This window comes from Scylla paramamosain, chromosome 20, assembly GCF_035594125.1.
Source record: "Scylla paramamosain isolate STU-SP2022 chromosome 20, ASM3559412v1, whole genome shotgun sequence".
NCBI lineage: Eukaryota > Metazoa > Arthropoda > Malacostraca > Decapoda > Portunidae > Scylla > Scylla paramamosain.
This window is the reverse complement of record NC_087170.1, coordinates 23188995-23211494: the sequence shown is the minus strand read 5'-3', so window position 1 is coordinate 23211494 and position 22500 is coordinate 23188995. Positions and strand designations below refer to the sequence as shown.

General features: G+C 39.0%; 1 protein-coding gene across 9 annotated transcripts in view; it reads left to right on the top strand.

The window, feature by feature from the left end:
- LOC135110660 (calmodulin-lysine N-methyltransferase-like) overlaps positions 1 to 22500 on the top strand; it is a 77211-nt gene that overhangs the window by 26008 nt on the left and 28703 nt on the right. For 6 of the 9 annotated variants that reach the window (XR_010273351.1, XM_064023240.1, XM_064023238.1 and 3 more), the window contains 2 exons: positions 6559 to 6654; positions 18144 to 18235. Coding sequence is in view for 5 of the 9 variants with exons in the window: in XM_064023240.1 (XP_063879310.1) it covers positions 6638 to 6654; positions 18144 to 18235 (109 nt within the window). In the remaining 4 variants the exon portion in view is untranslated. Of the gene's footprint in view, positions 1 to 6558; positions 6655 to 18143; positions 18236 to 22500 lie in introns of those variants that run through there. The other 3 variants (XR_010273350.1, XR_010273349.1, XR_010273348.1) reach the window with 1 other exon arrangement.

The following is a 22500-nucleotide window of genomic DNA, read 5'->3' as shown; positions in this document are numbered from 1 at the left end:
CAGATATTTTTGATAAGCTCTTGAGATTCATTGCTGCCATGCTTATAAGAAATTGATGGAAATTATGATAAAAATGCAACTATTTCCGTTGAATATTGTCCAAAATTTTCTCAGTTTTGGCAATATGCGTATAATTGATTTTCCTTTGAGGCAATAAGCTCCTTTAGAACCTTGAAAAAAATTAGCCAGGATTTTTGGGTGCTGGATTGGAACATCCTTCTATAGCTTACAGGGCTTCTAATTAAGCTTAAAAGTATCAGAAATTCTATATTCATGCACTTGACTCTCTTTATAGACAGTTAGCTCTGGGATGATGAGCTAGTTTTCATGCCATCATTACTCAGAGCAATCCTAGGGGTTTTATGCCATCAAAATTTCATGTTTGCCATTAGACTGATGCATTTTCTTTAATGGGTCTGTATTCTGAAACATTGTCCTCTCACTCACTGTTTTCAAAGAATATGATTAGAAGATGATTAGGTTTTCATTGGTGTTTCCTATCACTCATGGTGCAGAGACCTAGTGAAACTATCATTAGAATCATGAAAACATCCTTAAAACTACAAATAACTTCCACTAAAGCCTGACAATTTTTTTCAAGGTAAGGTGTTGAAGCATTTGCGAATGCTGACCATGTGTGATGCTACAGGCTTTTATTCAGCACTTTCAGGCATGGATGTTGTGTGATGATGTACTACAAAAATATTTATGCACATTCTGAAAAGTGAGTTAGACTTTAATAACAAAGGTACAGTTTATGGTGTTGGTTGATAGTGGTTTAGAATTTTTTTTTTTTTATGTAGGAAGGATACTGGCCAAGGGCAACAAAAATCTAATAAAAAAAATGCCCACTGAAATGCCAGTCCCATAAAAGGGTCAAAGCAGTGGTCAAAAATTGGTGGATAAGTGTCTTGAAACCTCCCTCTTGAAGGAATTCAAGTCATAGGAAGGTGGAAATACAGAAGCAGGCAGGGAGTTCCAGAGTTTACCAGAGAAAGGGATGAATGATTGAGAATACTGGTTAACTCTTGCGTTAGAGAGGTGGACAGAATAGGGGTGAGAGAAAGAAGAAAGTCTTGTGCAGCGAGGCCATGGAAGGAGGGGAGGCATGCAGTTAGCAAGATCAGAAGAGCAGTTAGCATGAAAATAGCGGTAGAAGACAGCTAGATATGCAACATTGTGGCGGTGAGAGAGAGTTATCACATAATTTAGAAGACTTTGCTGTGGTTAATAAATGATTTAGATATTCTAGGGTGGCTTAGTACCTCTGAAAAAATTATAATGTCATACTTTTTTTTGTTCCTTCATTTGGCTTCATGAGTATTGTTTCGAAAATAATAAACATAAGTAATTAATTGAGGTTAATTATGATAGATGACACATTCAAAAGTGATGTTGGTAGCAATGAATGCTTGTAGTTTACCAAAATATAAATGAAAATATTCTTTGATATTTTGTGATGTTTACATTTTTTAAATTCATGGTTACTTAAATTCTTTCTAATCTTTTAACATCCATTTTTCTTTTCTCAGTTATCATGTAAATGTTAAAACATTTTTTTTTATTAGCTTTTCTTTCCCACTTTGTTAATAGACATTTGTTATCATCATTCCTCCTGCATATGTACTTAAGGTAATGATTGACAGTCCATAGGATTTGACAATTATACTGGAAACTTCACATGTATTTTCATGTTCTCTGTCCATCAATGACCCGTTATAAAGAATGCCATATATACTACACATTCATGTTGTGCTGTGCCCCTAGAAATACTGCAAGCTTCTTGTGTATCAGTATTTTCCTTGTTATTGCCTGATTGTTAGCAATGGAGAAGATGCTTGGGAACAGTAAAGCTTCTCCAATAGCTTTCTGTGAGGTTGTGATGTTTGTTGGTGTTGCCTCATGGGGTTTTGGAAAAAAAAAGTGTCATCGCATTCTGAAGAGAAATATAAGTACTCTCTTACTTATGCTGATATACTTTTTTCCTGTAATTATTAGTCCATCATCCTCTTTTTACCTTGTACTCATCATCATGTTCTTTCTTAGATATTCCCACCTCTTGCTGCTCATCAGTTTCTGAATAGTCATGTCCTGTGTCTTATGTCCTCAACCATCATTTTACCCATTCTCTATTGCATGATTGTTACATTATTTTGGGTTTGGATCCTCTTCTTTGCCAACCTTTATACAGGTCAGTCATTGTTTACAGAAATTGCATTTTCCCACAAAAATGCTTTCATAAATCAAATATCCAAAAGACTAGGGTCTAATGATACCCTTTTCCATGTTAATATTTCTTTATAAGTGTAAATTCTGCATACATAAATCAAGATAAAGGGCAAAATTATTTTATTCTTAACATAAATAGTTTACAAGTTGAATGTTTGTAAATTGTGATTTGTCTGTATTTCATAATTACTCTGTCCCACCAGTTCTTTCATTTGTCTTTACCTTGTATGCATTGTACATCTGTGCATAATTCCAGACAATATAGTGTTATACCTTCATGTTGTTCACTCCTTTGAGTCAGTTAAATTCCAAGTGTTTATTCCTAACATTATACATATGTATTTTATCCTTTCAGATATTTCTTTGATTTATAAATCATTGTTTTTAACCTATAATTTGTTCATATATTTTTAAAGCTGTCTCATTTATTTTATTTTTTAAAGTAAGCCCATTCCCTTTCCCATTACTTAGGTAACCCATATCCCACCCCTTTCCTTTATGTAACCTTATGTCTTCCTTTTATTCCGGGGGGAGTTAACCCCAATACCTCTTTCCATTCTTTAGCTAACCCCATGTCACGACCCTTCCCACAACTCTCCCATTTCTGCATGACATGTGACACACAAATTGGATCCGTCCACGCCATAGAGAAAAAAAAAAAAAAAAATGGGGGTTGGGGCATGAGTTTTCTTCTTACAAATGAGCATTATATGGTTTAAGAGTATGTCTATATATTATAAAGTATATTCTAAGAGGACTTGTTTTAGCTAGTAATTTTTAGTTAGGGAGTGGCTGCTTGAGGGTGTGTGCTGGCAGAGGGTGGAAGCTTTGCATCCATTTCTATGCCAGCTGTGGCCTTTCCAGTCCCTCTATGCATGAGTGAACTGTGTGGGTAGAGCCTTCTAGTACAAGGGTGGAGTGTATAGAGGTAGAATGGCTGGTGTTCATAGAGACAATCATGTGTAAGGTTGTTTTGGTTTCTAGTCATGTAAGTGATCTAGTCGTGTGATATTCTGTTGGTGTATTTGAAATCTGCATTAATAATTTTTGCTTGTAGGTATAAACATACTGTGACTGAATTTAAGAGCAGTAGTCATGAATAACTCAAACACAAACTAATGTTTTTGGTTGTGCATTCAAAGCATTTGGGCATCACTTTGAACCATGTAGATTGCAGTATGGAAAGCTTTTCAGTAATGCAATATTAGTGTATGTAACTGTGATTGAATCCAATAATTTAAATCATAATTTATTTATTTATTTTATTATAAGATGCTAATATCAGGATTATTTAGATCTGAGTTAAGAGGATGTCCTCAATATGTTTGGCATGGAAAGTTGATTCGCTGTTGACTGCTTCCATTAGTGTGGTTTGGTTGGCCTCCTGCTGAGGCTACAGCAGTGCTACTTGCCATGTATTAAGACAATAATGAAATAGAGATTAAAACCAAAAAAAAGACAACATGATCTAGTCTTAATAAATATGTGCAAAGGAGTAATTTGTTTCATTCCACACTGCAGCTTGCCAGGATGAGGTGCTTGTGGAGTTTGGTGCATGTATTTATTAATTCATATCCTCTGAACTGCTGTTGAGAGGCTAGTAATGTTCACCAGCCATACTCTCTTCCAGTTAGATTCAGGCAAATCACCATTTTCCATTAAGAAACATTGTATACAGTTACCAGCAGAATTATTGATAAATTACAAAACTGCCTTGGGGGAGCTGGACCAGTTCAAAGCACAAGTTAAACAAGGTTTAATTTCTTGAAATTACATGTCAAAGGTAGATACAGCTCTTTTCAAAGTGTGTATCTGGTAGTGGCATGGCATGAAGAGTGTTATGGTGATGGGAAGCCAGGCAGTGTCCCCTCTTATACTCAAATCCTCTCAATGCTTTCACTGAAGGAGGACTTTTTTGTTGGAGCTACACAGGCATTAAGGAGGTTGAGAAGACTTTCATTTGTAAAAGTGGACATGCTTTTGTCTCTGTTAGATCAGCAAGGGCTTATGTAAACCTTTACTGTGTGAGAATTGAGTATTATCTTGGAAAGAAATAATTTGGAAAAGTTCTGGGATAGCATTTTCCTTCCTAACTCAGTTATGGGTGATATTTTTGAAAGGCATTCTGTGTGGGCTCTGTAAAACTGAAGTAATACTGAAGGGAGGAAAAAAAATATCCATATTTATGTGATGGTAATATCTGAGGCCTGAGAGAGATGCACTTGATGACAAGACAGGCACTGGCATTTAAGTGCACTGAACTCTTACTATATATATTCCTGTGTGATGCATACTACTACTACTACTACTACTACTACTACTACTACTACTACTACTACTACTACTACTACTACTACTACTACTACTACTACTACTGATTATCATTATTATTATTATTGCTACTGTTAGTAGTAGTAGTATTTATAACATTAAGTGTTATTTCTCTAACTGGTGATTCTTCCTTAGATTTACTCCATTTCAGTAATGTTGTAGTAATAAAGGTGAAAAAAATCTTTGTTACTGTATCATGTTTTATTATTATTATTATTATTTATGTATTTACTTATTTATTTATTTATTTATTTATTTATTTATTATTATTATTATTATTATTATTATTATTATTATTATTATTATTATTATTATTATTATTATTATTATTATTATTATTATTATTATTATTTTTATTATTATTTACTTATTTATTTATTTTGTTTTTGTCATTCTTGGCCAGAAGCAACTGTTGGCAACTATTCTGTATTCTGCAACTTAGGTGGGTTGCTCCTTGGTCTTGGAGGACTGATTGGTCACCCCTTGTCCATGGTGACACAGGCAGAATGATGCCCTTGCAGAGGCTCCTGCTGCCCCATAGACCACAATAGACCCATCATTCAGGACAGGGTTGATAGGCGCATGGGTATTCTTTGGAGACACAATGATGGCTTGAAAATGGCCTGCTCCAGGAAGGACTTGGTTCTGTATTCTCAAAACATTTCGGGTGGGTCATCTTGGCTGCTTCATAATGAGATGTAATGGAAGCTGTTAGGTTTTCAAGTGGTGACAGTTTAACAAGGACCTCGAATGATCAATGGGGAAAAGGCAGAGATGAAAAGTTGATTAATAATTACTATGGCCTTTGAAAATAGTCCTTATGATAGCCCAGAAAATTAAGGAATACAGGATAACCACTCGTGCGAACAGAATTTAATTGAATTTATTTATGCTTGGACTTTATGTAAAAATATGGAGCACAATCCCTCAAAATCATTGTTGCCTAAACATTTCTTGACTTTCTATCAATATCATGTGTTAGTGGGGGTATCCATTGTACTGAAACAAACTTAATACAGCTTTAAGAAAAAAAATGAAGAAATTCAGTACAGTTACATTGTTTGCCTGTATTAATAAGATAAATTTAAACTGACTAGGTCTATATCTCTATAATACCTTGAAATATATTTATCTCTGAGACGAACAATTTTTTAAATTTTCACACAAACAATGCATGGTTCTCAACACCAATTACTCCAGCATTACATTTACTACAAACATGTTTTTTCCTTCTGATATTACTATACCTTTCTATTGTAATAGGCAACTTGTTATTAGAAGCACATAGCTTTGTCAACAAAATATGATTATGCTTTGAGAGCTTAACGAGATATTCCTCTAAATAAATATGCTTGTATATTTTGTAGCTACTGCAAATTGACTTTGACACTAAATTAGAATTTCATGATGTAATCCATTGGTCCCTAAGCCTTAATTCCACTGCTTTCTAAAACCAGCTTGGATTTACAATAGTTTGTGATAGTCACACCTCTGACAAGCAGTAATTATTACAAATGTGCATAGTTTATGTCAACCGCTTGAACAGGTTTATTACAAATTTTGGCAAAAATATATGATCTAAAGTTGAATATTCATGCCTAAAGCCAGCCTGGCTTTCTTCAACCACATTATATGTAAACTCCTGTATACGTCCATTCAAAGGACTTGTAAATAACTTCCCCATATAACTAAGCACACACATTTACTTATTCTGCTCTCACATTCCATATCCTTTTGGTTACATCATCCTAAAACGTCGCCATGAGTAGTCTTGATCAAGGGAAGAAAGGAAGAATTAGTACGAGGAAGGAAGTTAGAATGAGAAAAGTACTAATAAATTCTTCTCTAAATCTTCAAAATTCAGCATCACTCAGGAGTCATGAAGGTGGCTCCAAGGGAATAGAGGAGTGTGAGGGAGTGGGACAGAAGCAGGCGTATCCGATCATCCAATTCTTCACTCCCATAATATACCGCACCACTCCTCTCCTATGCCCACAGATGTCCTGGAGGCGACGTGGGTGTTGAAGGAGAGGAGGAGGAGCAGTGGGGCTCGTTCCTGTCTGGTGGTTCCTAAGGGATGAGCGTCTTCATGGGGTGAGTGTTGTCTTATGAGTTCATCGATCTTTAGAATTACTAATATGATGTCATTTTTTTTCATTATACTTGCATTTTTCTTCCCATTTTTTCTGGCGATTATGATTTTTAAACTATATATATATATATATATATATATATATATATATATATATATATATATATATATATATATATATATATATATATATATATATATATATATATATATATATATATATATATATATATATATATATATATATATATATATATATATATATATATATATATGTATTTTTTATTTTATTTTTTTTCACGAGTTATTTTAATCTTACCATGGTTTTCATTTCTCTCTCTTTAGTGTTCCTCTGTTTTTTCATCCATAACCATAAATATTTTGCTGCTGCTACTACTACTACTACTACTACTACTACTACTACTACTACTACTACTACTACTACTACTACTACTACTACTACTACTACTACTACTACTACTACTACTTTTTTTATTCTTCTTAATTAATAGGTGGTTGTGATGAATTTCTACAATGTTTCTAATGAATTTCTACAATATTTGTAATGCTGTGTGTTGTTACGTAGCGCATTGAAAGTGTTAAGTCTATAGAGAATGTTAATGTTTGCCACATTTCATTTCATTGTGTGACATTAAGGAGTCGTCCACTCATCGTCACAGTCTCTTTTATTACGTGGCGTTGTCGAGATATGTGCTCTCTGACGTGCCTTCCTATCATGTGGTGCTCTGTGTTTCTCTCATCGGAGTCTTTTGTTGTAGGACTGATTTCTGGCTCACATTTGATCTTGTGAGTTGACAGAAGTGGTAGACCGTGCATACATCTCAAATACCATGATGGACAAACACACAGATTCAGATAGTTTATTGATCACAGCATGTTAAGTATACAACAACACAAATCCACAAAGAAAAATAAACATTTACACGTGAAAAACAACTTCAGAAATGCATCTGCAATTCAGTAATTGAATCACACACACACACACACACACACACACACAGAGAGAGAGAGAGAGAGAGAGAGAGAGAGAGAGAGAGAGAGAGAGAGAGAGAGAGAGAGAGAGAGAGAGTACACATTCCATACATATAAAGACAAACATTTTTCTCAAACTGTCATAGTTAATACCGAAATAATAGCTCGTGTGTGTGTGTGTGTGTGTGTGTGTGTGTGTGTTGCGCGGGCGCAATCATCCGGCGATACCACTAGCATGAAAGTACCAGAAGTGGGGACGATTTTCACTCCTCCACTTACATTGGTTATTATTGTTTGGTTGCCACTGCGTGCTCAGCCTTTCAGTGGCGTGGCTGGGACAGAAGGCGGCGCCTAATAGCAGGGCAACCAAATCAGTGGGGAAATTTTACCATCGTCCAATTTAACACTTTGGAAGATTACGGTCGATTTGAAATTCCTGTGATACCACTTTTGATGTAACTCTGATCGGTGTGACGAGTTTTAAAGCATTTCATTTTGTGGATTTGAATCACCGTGGGTTGTAGCGATGGATAGACGAAGGGACAGACAGACAGACAGATAGGCAGGCAGGCAGGCAGGCAGGCAGGCAGGCAAACAAACAGACAGAAAGATAGGCAGACAGGTAAATAGATAGACAAACAAGCAAGCAGGCAAGTAAATAAACTGACAGGCAGTGAAAGGGAAATAAAAGGAAAAAATAAAATAAACAGACGGACAGACAGAGAACGAGAAAAAAAAAAGCGTATGCGAATGCTAAGCTATATTCATGAAAACACGATTTGAAATACCAATAGAGCCGTTATAACAAGTCGAGATAAAACTTTTAGGAATAAAAAAAGAAGTAAAATAAAATAAAGAAAACAAAAACACCAGTAATTTTCACCGAAGCTGTTAAAACAAGTTGAAATAAGATGACGAAACTTTTGAGAATACTGGCTGTGCGTCTTTTTTTTTTCCCCACCCCTTTTTTTTCCCCCTTTTTTTGTTGCATGAGAACACGTGGGGTTGGATTCAAATTGAACTTGTTTAATGTTGGTAGATATTCATACGAGCGTGATTTTCCCGCCCAGTGAACCAAACTTAGTACTCGCGTGTCACGGTGACGAAGGGACGGCGAGGGTAAGAGTGATCTATGAGTATGTTTGTGTGTCGTTTGACTGGGTACAGTGGAGAGAGAGAGAGAGAGAGAGAGAGAGAGAGAGAGAGAGAGAGAGAGAGAGAGAGAGAGAGAGAGAGAGAGAGAGAGAGAGAGAGAGATTCTTATTGTTTTACTACGATTTTCTTGTATTTGACTATAATCCTCCTCCTCCTCCTCCTCCTCCTCCTCCTCCTCCTCCTCCTCCTCCTCCTCCTCCTCCTCTTCTTCTTCTTCTTCTTCTTCTTCTTCTTCTTCTTCTTCTTCTTCTTCTTCTTCTTCTTCTTCTTCTTCTTCTTCTTCTTCTCCTCCTCCTCCTCCTCCTCCTCCTCCTCCTCCTCCTCCTCCTCCTCCTCCTCCTCCTCCTCCTCCTCCTCCTCCTCCTTCTTTTCTCGTTCTTTTCCTCTTCTTTACTTTCATCTCTTTTATATCTTCTCCTCCTCCTCCATATCCCTAAGAGGCAGCAACGAATACTGCCAAATATAACATCGCGGCACACACACACACACACACACACACACACACACACACACACACACACACACACACACACACACACACACACACACACACACACACACACACACACACACAACCAGACGGAGAAATTAATCTCGAAAGCGAATTAAACTTTGAGAATCGAGATCGAGACACAGACGCAAAACATTGAGACCTGTAATCGCTGCAGGAAAAAAAAAAAAAAAATGAAGAAAACGGGGAATTTGTTTGAAGGAAATACTAAAAGGCGATGCAATTACATAAAACGCCGAGTCACAGAAATTATGCCTAAATAATTAAGTAATTAGTGAGAGGAGGAAAGCAGTTATGTCACTGTACCTTTGATTAGAACAGTGACGCATCGAACAGCAGAAAGAAAGGAATTGAAAGTGTATTTGTTTCGGGAGACAATGGACGTATTTTGGCAAAAAAAAAAAAAAAGACATTATTAAGTCAATCCAATGAGAGGAGACAGAAGAAGGACAATCGTGAGTCCTCTGGGTACGAAAGACATGACTGTTTTCATCCCAACAGAAAGACGCACTGTAGGAAAAAGAAAAAAAAAATAGAGAAGAAAATATGTAAATTGACTAGTGATTAGAAAGCGAGAGAGAGAGAGAGAGAGAGAGAGAGAGAGAGAGAGAGAGAGAGAGAGAGAGAGAGAGAGAGAGAGAGAATCATAAAACCCGAGCTCCATCAACTTCGTTCCATTCCTATTCATTAATTCATGTATTCATTGGCTCATTCATTCATTCTTCGTCAAATTAGATAATGTGTCTGTGACCCCGGCGTCTCCTGCAGCGTGTCAGAGGATAGAGGGTCAAGGGGAGGGAATGTCGAAGGGGAAACTCGCGAGACAGAGATACCGAGGGGAAAGAGAAGGGGAAACGCCCGCGGTGCTTGAAGGAAAGTAAGATTAATTTTAAACCATAGAACACAGAATACAAAAAACCTAGATAAATTTAAAGGAAATATATGGAACTCTCTCTCTCTCTCTCTCTCTCTCTCTCTCTCTCTCTCTCTCTCTCTCTCTCTCTCTCTCTCTTTCTCTCTCTCTCTCTCTCTCTCTCTCTCTCTCTCTTGGTGTGAAAAGAATAAGATTAGTTTTAACCATGAAGACGAAACTTGGACTAGATTAAAAAAAAAACAAAATCGGGGGCTCATTTTTTTCGATTTTTAACGCACACGTTTTTTCTTTCTCTTAATTTTCTTTCCCTCTCTTTCCTCCCTTAGTCTCCAAATAGTCTGATAAACTTTAATTTTGGAGTACAGGAAGGTTGGAATCGAATCAGAGAGAAAAAAAAAATCGAGGAAGAGAAAAATAATCAGCTATCTTTCGTATTTTTTCCTATTTCTGGCGTACACTTTTTCTTCCTTCTTCATTCTTTCCTTCGTCCTCCCTTCCGCGGTCGCAGCCCGAAAATCGCTTCCGGGGGGTCTCTATAAGATCACAGGGAAAACAGAAACACGCCTTACAGTGGCTATGCGGGAGCCACGGCGACCGGGAAAGGAATCTGAACCATTTTTTTGCCGGTGTTTTCTTTTCTTGTAGTCTCCGCAGCCCCTATTTAAACTTGAGGAATCCAGGCCGCCGCCCCCAGGGTAGGAAGAGGAGGAGGAAGATAAGGAGAAGGAGGAGGAAGAGGGTCAGTGTGGCGGTCTTAGAAGTCTCTCTAAAGGGTATTTTTATCATTGCGGCCCCGTGTAATATAAGAGTGGCTTTTCCCTTGCATTGTTCGTTCATACAAGCCGCGGCTGGAAACGAGGCTTCATGGGAGATAAGAAAAACACATAAATAATAGAGTACTTCCCCCTCCACGAGAGAGAGAGAGAGAGAGAGAGAGAGAGGAGAGAGAGAGAGAGAGAGAGAGAGAGAGAGAGAGAGAGAGAGAGAGAGAATATTTTTGCTACGAGGTAATCTCAAGTTGGTCTTGTTGATATAAGCTGACTCAGCATTGGTGGTCTCCCTCCCCCACTCTCTCTCTCTCTCTCTCTCTCTCTCTCTCTCTCTCTCTCTCTCTCTCTCTCTCTCTCTCTCTCTCTCTCTCTCTCTCTCTTTCATGTCTCCAGCTCGTCTCTTCCCTTTCTCCTCTCCCTTTTCATGTTCTACTTTTCCTCTCCCATTTCTCTTTTTTCTTGGCCCCTTTCCCTCCTTTTCTTTAATATTTACCCTAAACGAGCAAAAGGAAGCGAAAAGAAGCAAATCCTATGTCTGTGTTTCGCTGTGGTCATAATGTGTAGCTTTTCTTGTGGCATTATACGTGTGTTTGTTTATCAAGGGCAAAGCCCCTGTTGGCTGCCCTGCAGGGGGTGCTTACGTCTCCCGGAGGAAAAATGATATGCGGAGAGTAATAAGGGTTGTATGTAGTCTTGACGATGCTGGGTCTTCTTTGTGAAGTTTGTATTTTGTGTGTGTGTGTGTGTGTGTGTGTGTGTGTGTGTGTGTGTTAGGGATGTTCGTTTAGCGACCCGCGGGACAAATCCGTTCCTTGAGAAGTTTTCATTATCCCTTTGACAGAGTGAGAAGAATTTAACTAAAGAGTTGAAATTTCTTTATTTAAGTAACTACGAAATCTTACGTAAGTATATTTTCATCAAGTGGAGTAATAATCTCAGTAAAATATGAGATCAGTTGATAACTAGCTGAGTGAAAAGAACACTGATTCCGCACCAGTGAACAATGCGCACCGATGCACTCGGTTTTCAGTGCACCAAGTAAATTAAATTGCTTCTTTAAAGTTGCCAAGTCCTGTGCAAAGATTTTTTTTCCGAGGTACTTAGAAACTGTAAAGGCAAATAATAAAAAGTGTGATATTTTTTTTAAATTTCCCCCAAAAAAGTTTCAAAGAAAAAAAAAAAAAGAGCTAAGATAAATGTATGACCCTTACATCAATTCTAGTTCCATTACACGGCCGAACCCCCCAACATAATTGAGTTTCCCTGGTCTGTACCATAGATTTGCTGCGTAATACTGCCTGTGATCTGACGCCGCACTGCCAAGAGTAGACCTCAAAGTACGAGGCTGTATATAGAGCCTGCTGTCCATTAAGGGTGTGTGACTCATGTGTCTTGCAGGAGGCACTGGAGAAGTCCGTAGGTATATTTCATACAGGGACTACCACATGTAAGCCTGGTCGCTTCTTGCAGCTTCCCTTATTTCTTATGTTCTTATGTTCTTATGTTCAAAGGGTCACACAATATCGATTTAAGGTATTACCCTTGCAAACACTACCACAAGCACATTAGTGCTTAGTGTTGTGAAGAGAGGCGAGGAGTGATTGTTTAGAAATTCATCGTGTATAGATCATCTTTCCATAGCAATGCAATTCCCCCGTCTGTAATGAAAAAAAAAAAAACACTTATTACTGGACACCGCCTGGAAAGATTCGTAGTAACCTCTGGAATGGAAATATAATGACCATCTATATATTTTACAGTAATAGAATTTTTTTTTCCTGCTGTGCTATGTTGTCCATATGGAAATGGGTGCTTGTAGTTAATTACTTATATTTCCAGTCTTTTACACCAATACAACGATATGTATGTGGCGCAGCTGATGCTCTCTGCAATATGAGTAAAGGAGTCTTCATTCGCCGCTCTGTTGTTCATCTTTCTGTGACGACAACCAGTAATAGGAAGCCGTGTTAATAGTGAAATGTCAACAAGGCAGAGACGAAATGATGAATGTTAGATATAGTAGTGAGGGATTATGGATGCATGAAAACGATGAAAGGTGTAGACAGAGAGGGCTAGTAATGAAACAGTGAAACGCGGTAAAGAACAGAGAGCATGTTAATGTGGGGTGGAGAAAAATTGTTATTACAACATCCATAAGAGACGAGGACGGTGATTTGATGTATAGGTAACGAAGAAACGTGGCGTCTTCATTGCTGTTCTTTTTTTTTAGTGTGTGTGTGTGTGTGTGTGTGTGTGTGTGTGTGTGTGTGTGGGTGGGTGTGAGTCGGTTACAAGGCTTTAACCAACTCGGCCTCCAGAAAATCCCAGCCATTGAATAATTAAGGAGCAATTTAGTCGAGGCTCACACGCGGGACGGGAGGACCGGGACTCGGTTGCATAGTATTCTATTCCCGCCAAGGAGAGGAGCGCGAGCAGCGGGACACCTCACTGTGTGACGGAAGTCTGCCTATTATTAATTATTAGTAATAGCTCAAAAATCATTCCCAAATTCAGTCTGATTACCAACCTTAGTGAAATATTACACACACACACACACACACACACACACACACACACACACACTATGTTACGCTGCTGTTATGCCATTGTCACAGTATATATTACTAATGAGATGAGAGATGCATGCTGGCTGGTGCTCCCGATTAGAAACTCAGAATATCGTTCTCACTGATCTGCTGCTCTCCTTTGTATTCATACTCGCACGCATCCACACTGAACACATCCAACATTTGTTGTGTGAAATTCAACTCTTGCACTATTTCCAGACGTTCCGTGTATTCTCAAATTAGCGTTAAGCATCTTCATCCTCGCGCTCTTTTCCGCCTTCGTCTTCAAAGTATTACCGTGGAAAAACTCATCTCTATAGCAGTGTAAATCACAGCAGTTGGACACGACAAAACATGATTGATTGGCTCCTAAAGTGTTCGGTTTCCTGAATATCTTCACTGCAGGCTAAAAGTGGACTGATTAATTTATAATAGTGCTCTTGAATATTTCTGCACCGATCGGAGGACGTTACATCCTTTCTTGGTACTAGTCTCGACAAGCTTTCAAGTGAGTTTTCTTGTAAAACGATCAAGTAAATTCACGACATGATGAGGTATTAAGTGGAAAGGGACGCTTTTGTCAGAGAGGTTTTGTCTTGTAAATGTGCTTTTTTGGATACCAGTACTCTTACTATATCTTGATAATGCTGTCGTATAAATTGTCGATGATCTATTTCTTTCCTTTTTTTGCGAGTGAGGTGTACTAAATTCTATTGAAAACTTAGCTCCAATGCCTGCCTTACTGAGTAGTGATGGCGAGACATTTTCGCTGTAAACTGTCGGCTAAGAAATAAGAAATGAATATCCCGTGAAGTGAGATGAACTGGCATTAGGTAACTAGGAGAGTGCATATACCCGTTCAAATTCCATAATAACAGGTGGAATGGAGCAGCTATGATCATCGCAGAACATTTTCCACAAAAGACGAGCCTTGTACCGTACAGCTGATTTGATCTGATTTTTTTAGGCGGGGTTGGCGCATGGGAGCCAATACACGTAATTAGATATATTATCACGCTTATTACCAAATGTGGCGATTTTCATTATTAGAATACGAAATGAATATTCTTCAGTAACATACAGACAGTTCATTACTAAATTTATGACTGTATGGTAATGAAATATGCCACCTGGTGTGCCCGCGTGTCGTCCCTCCCCTGTTTGGCCATAGGGCAGACTGAAGATGGAACATTTAGTGGCACAGCAGCGGTGGAAGAAAGCAAGTGGAGTGGAGGATAGGGAGAGGGAGAGGGTGGATGTGTAGAGCCGTAGCGTTGCATCTTGATTTTTTTTTCTTGCATCCTACTTGTTGTTTTTGTTGTTGCTGTTGTTGTTCGTGGTGGTGGTGGTGGTGGCGGTGTTAGTGGTGGTGATTATAGTGGAATCATACAGTAGTTAATATTGTTAATGTTATTCTCTCTCTCTCTCTCTCTCTCTCTCTCTCTCTCTCTCTCTCTCTCTCTCTCTCTCTCTCTCTCTCTCTCTCTCTCTCTCTCTCTCTCTCTCTCTGTCTCTCTCTCTCTCTCTCTCTCTCTCTCTCTCTCTCTCTCTCTCTCTCTCTCTCTCTCTCTCTCTCTCTCTCTCTCTCTCTCTCAGGAACACTCAACTGACGCTCCTCACATTTAACATTCTTGGCGAACCCTTCACTAACAAAACATTTAGATTTATTTTCATAGGCCTACAAAGACTCACAGTGGGTATGCTGTATACGCACAAAAAATGGGAAGGCCGGACCAGCGGGGTTGGCGCTCCCCTTCCCGCTATCCCCTCGGGCACCAGGCGCAGGGAAAACACGACAAGTATTTGCTGTTTTTATTTTGAAACTTGGAAATTTCAGCGGTAAAGAATTAAAATAAAATACTTTGAACTTTTCGTAGTTAAGAATTAATGGAAAATATTTCCCTAGTGATGAGGCGACGAGGCTTCGGCAATAACATTATGAGGGTGATGCTTCTACTGGATCGTGTTTGCTTCCGCTCAACCTTCCCTCTTTGTTGTTGTTGTTGTTGTTGTTGTTGTTGTTGTTGTTGTTGTTGTTGTTGCTGCTTCTGTTGCTGCTGTTGCAGGCGCCGCTGTCAACGGAGCTGTTCTAGTGTACAGACAGTTCTTTCTCATTATTCTTATTATTCTTATTCTTTCTTATTATTTTTATTTATTCCATCACTCTTGGCTCAACTTTTATTTATACTCGTACTTTGCATCCGTTTTGTGCTTGGACATATTTAACTTTTGATATATCATCATCATTATCATTACCATTTTGATAATTATTAGAATCATTATAAAGAATATGAAGGGTCTAGCGGCGCGCCTGCCAGCTAACGCCTCAGTGCCTGTACCGCGGTTGCTGTGTCGCGGTGGCTGGGGCGGCCAGGGAAGCTCTGTGATCTCTCTCATCCATCTTCCAGTGGATGGCACTATCGGCCTGCTCAGCCACGCGACGCACCGCTAGAAGAAGTATAGCAGTGAGTGGCATGGTTATTGTGAAGGCCTTGCAGGATCCTCAAGGCTGGTGTTCATCGGTGCGTGAACCTCTTGTTGAAGAGGGCGGCACGTCCTTTGACGCACGGCTGGGTGGTTAAGCAGTAAAGAGTGAAGTTGTAAGGGTGCTCTGTTTAGTTCAACACAGAGCACAGAAAGGCATATCACTCAGGAGTAGGTGGCGCTGTCAAGACTAGGAATAGGAGAAGCGCGTGTAGGTGGCAGCATCTTTCACCTGCACGCGGGAGACAAACATACCATGAGTGATGTTATGAGGCCACCACAGAACCACCAAATCCCTTGAGACGCAACAAAATCTCGGTTTATTTAAGGCTCCGTGACGCATCCAGAAGCGAAGAAGGGAATAATGTTAAGATGTTCGTATGTAGCACCGTCTTTCTTTTGTTTTGCTTATTTCGTTTTCCATTACAGACGTATTTAACGGTAATTTCAAAATTTGAATTTAGGAAAGAGAAAATAAATCACAGTTTGAGTTTCAGCAACATGGTGGTGAATATTCAAGAGAAACAAGTTCTTGATACACACACACACACACACACAACAAAAAGGTGTTGGTAGAAAGGTTGTAATTCTACCCTTGCTCGCGGCAGCTTTTCGGTGGGAGGGGTAACATTTGCTTGACCCTGTAAGATCCTTTTCCTACTGCGGCATAATTCAGTCACACTCCAAATTTCATTCCCCGCGACTCTGAACGATTGGTTTTAGGTCGCGAGCGTCCCTGGCCTCTTTCGTAACCCCCATATCATAGTGTGTGTGTGTGTGTGTGTGTGTGTGTGTGTGTGTGTGTGTGTGTGTGTGTGTGTGTGTGTGTCAGTGTGTGTGTGTGTGTGTGTGTGTGTGTGTCTGTCCGTGTAGGAGCGAAGGTGAGTGGGTGAATTTTTCAGCATATGAGGTCGCGTGAAAGAGAAAACTGGTAGACATTCCACTTCCAGTTGTTCTGTGCATTGGTGTGTAAGCTTGGTAGTACCCCTGTGTTGAAATTTTGTGTTTATTATTATTCTTTCTACCTGAATAAAGTGTTAGCGTCAGTCACCATATGATGCAGCGAGGAGACATATGAGTGAAGTCGAGCGACAGTATTAGTGATGTTTCAGGACCTGCCTTGTGTGGACCAACTGACTTTTTACAGTGTCATTATTTTTTTGTGTTCTTATGGGGTTATGCGTCCGTGAAAGGTGATTTGGGATGATATATGGGAACCTCTTATATGTGGGTTTGTTGGGTGTGGGTGCGGGTGGGGTGTTACTGCAAAGCGGAGGAGTCTCAACAAAGCCAACACGATTCCAGTACAGAGAGGCACCTGTGTAATCCAATTGAGGTGTCAAGGAATTGTTCTGAGTCCGATCACAGGTAAACGTCAAAGTGGTTCGGGATTAAGTGAAGTTGTTTCATTGTCTGTACTGGCTTTGGTGGACGAATTGACTTAGCCCTCTGTTCTTTGTGATCCAACTCACTTTTCATGTTGCTGTTGTTGTTGTTGGCCTGCTTTTGGCTCTTACATACTTTATTTATTTATTTATTTATTTATTTATTTATTTATTTATTTATATTTGACGGAAAGAGTACAAATTACGCATTTTTTTCGGCAAGATTATCGTTTTTACTTACGTCTAACGGCATGCAGTATTGAATATGTGAACGAGAATATGAATATTTCCAGGAGGTAATCTGTCACAATTTACGTCAAAGAATATGTGGAGTTTCCTCGAGTTACATGGTTTTGTTAGTGTACGTATGTCGGTACTTCATGTAAATCTGGCATTACACAGTAGGTTTTAGATAACAGTTTAAAGGGTTCTAACTAAAAAACTAAGTTGTAAAAGTTTTCTGGATTAATCAACCCATTCCACGTTAGATGTATCCCTTAACACACGTGCGGGGTACGTACTCACCAAGACTGGACATGCACTTCACAATCAATGAGATAAGTTAGTATCTGTAAGACATGCAATGGACGTATTTGGGCTGATGAAAATTTAGGTACAGTAAGAGAGAGAGAGAGAGAGAGAGAGAGAGAGAGAGAGAGAGAGAGAGAGAGAGAGAGAAAGAGAGAGATAAAGAGAGAGAAATAATGATAATATGGAAAACAAAAGTTAATTATTTCCATGCTGTGTTTAAGGGATGCGTCTCCCTTGACGAGAATGTTCGCGTGGCGGAGGCAGCGGGTGACTGCCGTGACGGAGGCTCCAGCTTGTGACTCGCTACCACCCGGTATGTAGTTTTTTTTCTTTACTTTTTCTAGTTTCAGTAGCATACACAGTTATTTTTGTTCTGTGCTCTCATGTGTAATTACTATTCCACTTCACCAGGTATTTCATAATGCAACGTATTTTTTCTGAGTACTTTATTTTCACTATTTCGCTGTTTCATTACGCGAGGAAAATTATTCGGACAAGAACAACGAAAAATACAAATGATACTAAAAGTCGGATGCTGCAGACCTCGTTCCGCCGCTCATTGGGGCGAAGGGCGAGGACGAGGATGGGGATCAGGGGCGGGGACTAGTTGGGGGCTGTAGGGAGCGGGTGGGGAGGGGTGAGAAGAAGCGATGGCTGTTGAAAGGGGAGACATGGATAGGTAGATAGAAGTGTCAGGTTTGCTGGGACAGACAGTGGATGTAGTAGGATTTTTTTTTCTGTTTCCCAGTCCCATCTGTACAGTATCTCAACAGGTTTTTTATCATCTGACTCTCAAGGAATCAAAGTGGTAGTTATTGCAACATAAAAAGAATGGAGTATTTGTAATTTCGCAGCGTAGTGCATCATTTTGATGTTTTCAAAAGTGTTCCTAGTAATTTCCAGTCACCTCTCCCCTTCCTCCCTCCCTCACACACACACACACACACACACACACACACACACACACACACACACACACACACACACACACACACACACACACACACACACACACACACACACACACACACACACACACACACACACACACACACACACACACACACACACACACACACACACACACACACACACACACACACAGAAAAAAAAAAGCAAAGCTGCAAATTTTTCCAGCATATTTGCACTTCATTAAACAACATAGGATTTATTTATTCATTCATTTATTCATGCTGTTTACAAGAATTTATGAATTCATTCCTTGCTTTTTTTTTTTTTTGCTAACTCATAAGTCATTTTCTACTTACCCTCTGTAAGTGACGTGGTAAAGAAGGAGGAGGAGGAGGAGGAGGAGGAGAAGGAGGAGGAGCAAGGAAAAAAATTGAAGGAAATGAAGGAATGGGAGGGAACTAAGGTGGTGTGATGGATGGCGGAGTCATCCTCCTTCATTACCTACGTCAGGAAAGGGAGGTAAGAATGTGAGGGAAGGTGGAGGAATGATGGGAGCAGGAACAGTGATAAGTGAGAGAAGGGGAGGGGAGGATGAAGGGAAGAGAAAAGCTGGAGGGAAGGTGTAGAGGAGCGGAGGAGGACGAGAGGCAAACCCAAGTAGATGAGAGTGAGAGGAGGAGAAAGATGAGTGAGGAAATGAGAGGATGAGTAGAGTTGTCAAGGAGAAGACTAATAATGTAATGATTATAGTAATAATAATAATACACACACACACACATGCGCACACACACACACACACACACACACACACACACACACACACACACACACACACACACACACACACACACACACACACACACACACACACACACACACTACGCAGAGAGAGAGAGAGAGAGAGAGAGAGAGAGAGAGAGAGAGAGAGAGAGAGAGAGAGAGAGAGAGAGAGAGAGAGAGAGAGAGAGAATACATTTGATTTCTGTTCACAATCATACGTCTCGTTTCATGTTTGAGTTTTCCTTTTTTTGTCTCTTTCTTTTTTATTATACTTTCAAAGCGTGTCACCACATAACTATTATTATTATTATTATTATTATTATTATTATTATTATTATTATTATTATTATTATTATTATTATTGTTATTATTGTTATTATTATTATTACTATTATTATTATATTATTATTATTATTATTATTATTATTATTATTATTATTATTATTATTATTATTATTATTATTATTATTACACGCTCTTATGATGATCGCTACGCATTCCCTGAGCCACACACGACGAGAACTGTGAGGAAAGTAACTTTATTTCTACTGCATGATACAGCTTTTGGTTGGTTGCATCATGAATTTTGTAAGATGTGCTCTCTCTCTCTCTCTCTCTCTCTCTCTCTCTCTCTCTCTCTCTCTCTCTCTCTCTCTCTCTCTCTCTCTCTCTCTCTCTCTCTCTCTCTCTCTCTCTCTCTCTCTCTCTCTCTCTCTCTCTCTCTCTCTCTCTCTCTCTCTCTCTCTCTCTCTCTCTCTCTCTCTCTCTCTCTCTCTCTCTCTCTCTCTCTCTCTCTCTCTCTCTCTGTTCCCCCACATCTCCCTTAAAACCTCCCTAAGCCACTCGCTCCCTCTTCCACCCAATGGTTCTCTTCTGCCTCCCTGAACCGCGTTGCAGCGAGCCACCTAAGTAACGAATCTTTACTACCTGACCTACTGCTTCCCTTTACTGCTTGTTGTATTTACTTTCGCCTCTTCCTTCGCTTACACATTTTTGTCCAAATTCCTCTATGAAATTTTTGTACGTCTCCTCTATAAACAAGACGGCTATCAGAAGGTACCAAATGATTCGCTATTTGTTCCTTCTCGTTTTACTTGATGTGTGTCCCATCCGTTCTCTTTCTTATTTCTCTGTCTATGCCACATCCTTTCGTAGTCTGATAATAGCTTGGAAATATTCTTCTTTCTCTTTGCCAACATTTAGACATTAGACATGCTTTAATTTCCTTGCAGTGCTTCCTTATCCTCTTCGATAGACTTTCTCTCACTCCACACAACTATAAAACCAGTCAGCCATTTCTCAATCTCGTCATCCCTCTTCTCTCAGGCTATGAATGCACTGTCAAATATCTCTCTTTGTAGAACGATTCGAATGCATTCTGTATTTCTCCCACAGCCATATTGTTCATCTTTAGTTTTAAATTAGTCTTCTGGTTAAGTGAATCGCCACTTGTCTGTGTAAGGGTAATTAAGTCTACTTGAGTGTAGATTAATGTATTTAGGTGTAGTTAAAGGTAGTTGAGTGAAGTTTAGTGTGCTTGTAATTAAATGTATCCGGTTGGTTAAGTATAGTTAGTTGTTGTTAGATGAACAGCCATCTTTTCGTGTAATTTGCAAGGATCTGTAATCACTTTTACATGTATACAGTGGCGCAATGTAAACTTCCTTCATAGCTTCGGCATCCTTTATCCAGCTCGCATTGAAGCTTCAAAAATCCACAACCAGGCGATCATCTCTGCTTTTATTTACTTCGCTGTAATAATTCCACACTTTATTTCCATCTAGTCCCTGAGTACCCGACTCTTATCGATATCCTTTCATCCCTCGGCTTTCATGCTCTTAACTCCCCCTCCACCAAAAGCAATCTACTCCTGCTGCCGCCCTCACATCCTTTTCATTTCACGACCCTTCAGAATATTCACCTTACCTCTTTTCCGCTGCATTCCTGTCCTCTAGCATCTCTCCGTTTGTGTCTAAAACCAGCTCTTGACACTTGCTCTTTTATCCTTCGCAGACTGCTCACTTCCTTCAAGAATGACTTCGCGTCGCCTCTCCTTCCCTTTCGCTCTACTGTGGAATGTCTTCTCGAGTGGCGTTCATTCTTCCACTTCTTTCTTTTACTGTATATAACTTTTCTCCACTTTTTTTCATCTTTTCTTTAAGATTTCTATTACACTCATTCTTATCTGTATGGGTAATGCCTATAATTCCTTCTTATATCCTCGTGGTTCCTTATTTCAGTTTTTATTTCAGTAACTTTCCAATGTTTATCGTATATTTATTTTTCTTATTTTTCCGTCATCTTTACTTCATATCTCCCGCTGCATTCATTTATCGTTTTCTGTTTCAGTAATCCTTTTAACTCACAATTTGTTAGCAATCTTGTATTTCATCCATCACTGTCTTTTTACTGTGTATCGTCTTTTTGTCACGGTTCCCTTGGTTCTCTTCTTCATTTCATATCTTCCACTACATTCATTCATAATTATGTGTTTCATTTATCCTTACCTGCTGATTTGCGTTCAGTCTTCTATTTTATCCAGTTCTTCACCACTACCTTTTTGCTGTTTATCACATTTTTCCTTTCATCTTTGCTTCATGTCTTCATCCGCATTCATCATTATCCATTTCAGTAACCCTGTACCGTCTGCTTTTCCTTGTGGTCTCCTATTTCATGCAGTTATCCATCACAATCTGTTCACTATCTTACCTCATGCTTCTCTCATTTTCACTCACTGCCTTCCTCGTCATTTATCTATCTATCTATCTATCTATCTATCTATCATCTATCTATCTATCTATCTATCTATCTATCTATCTATCTATCTATCTATATCTATATCTATATCTATCTATATATATATATATATATATATATATATATATA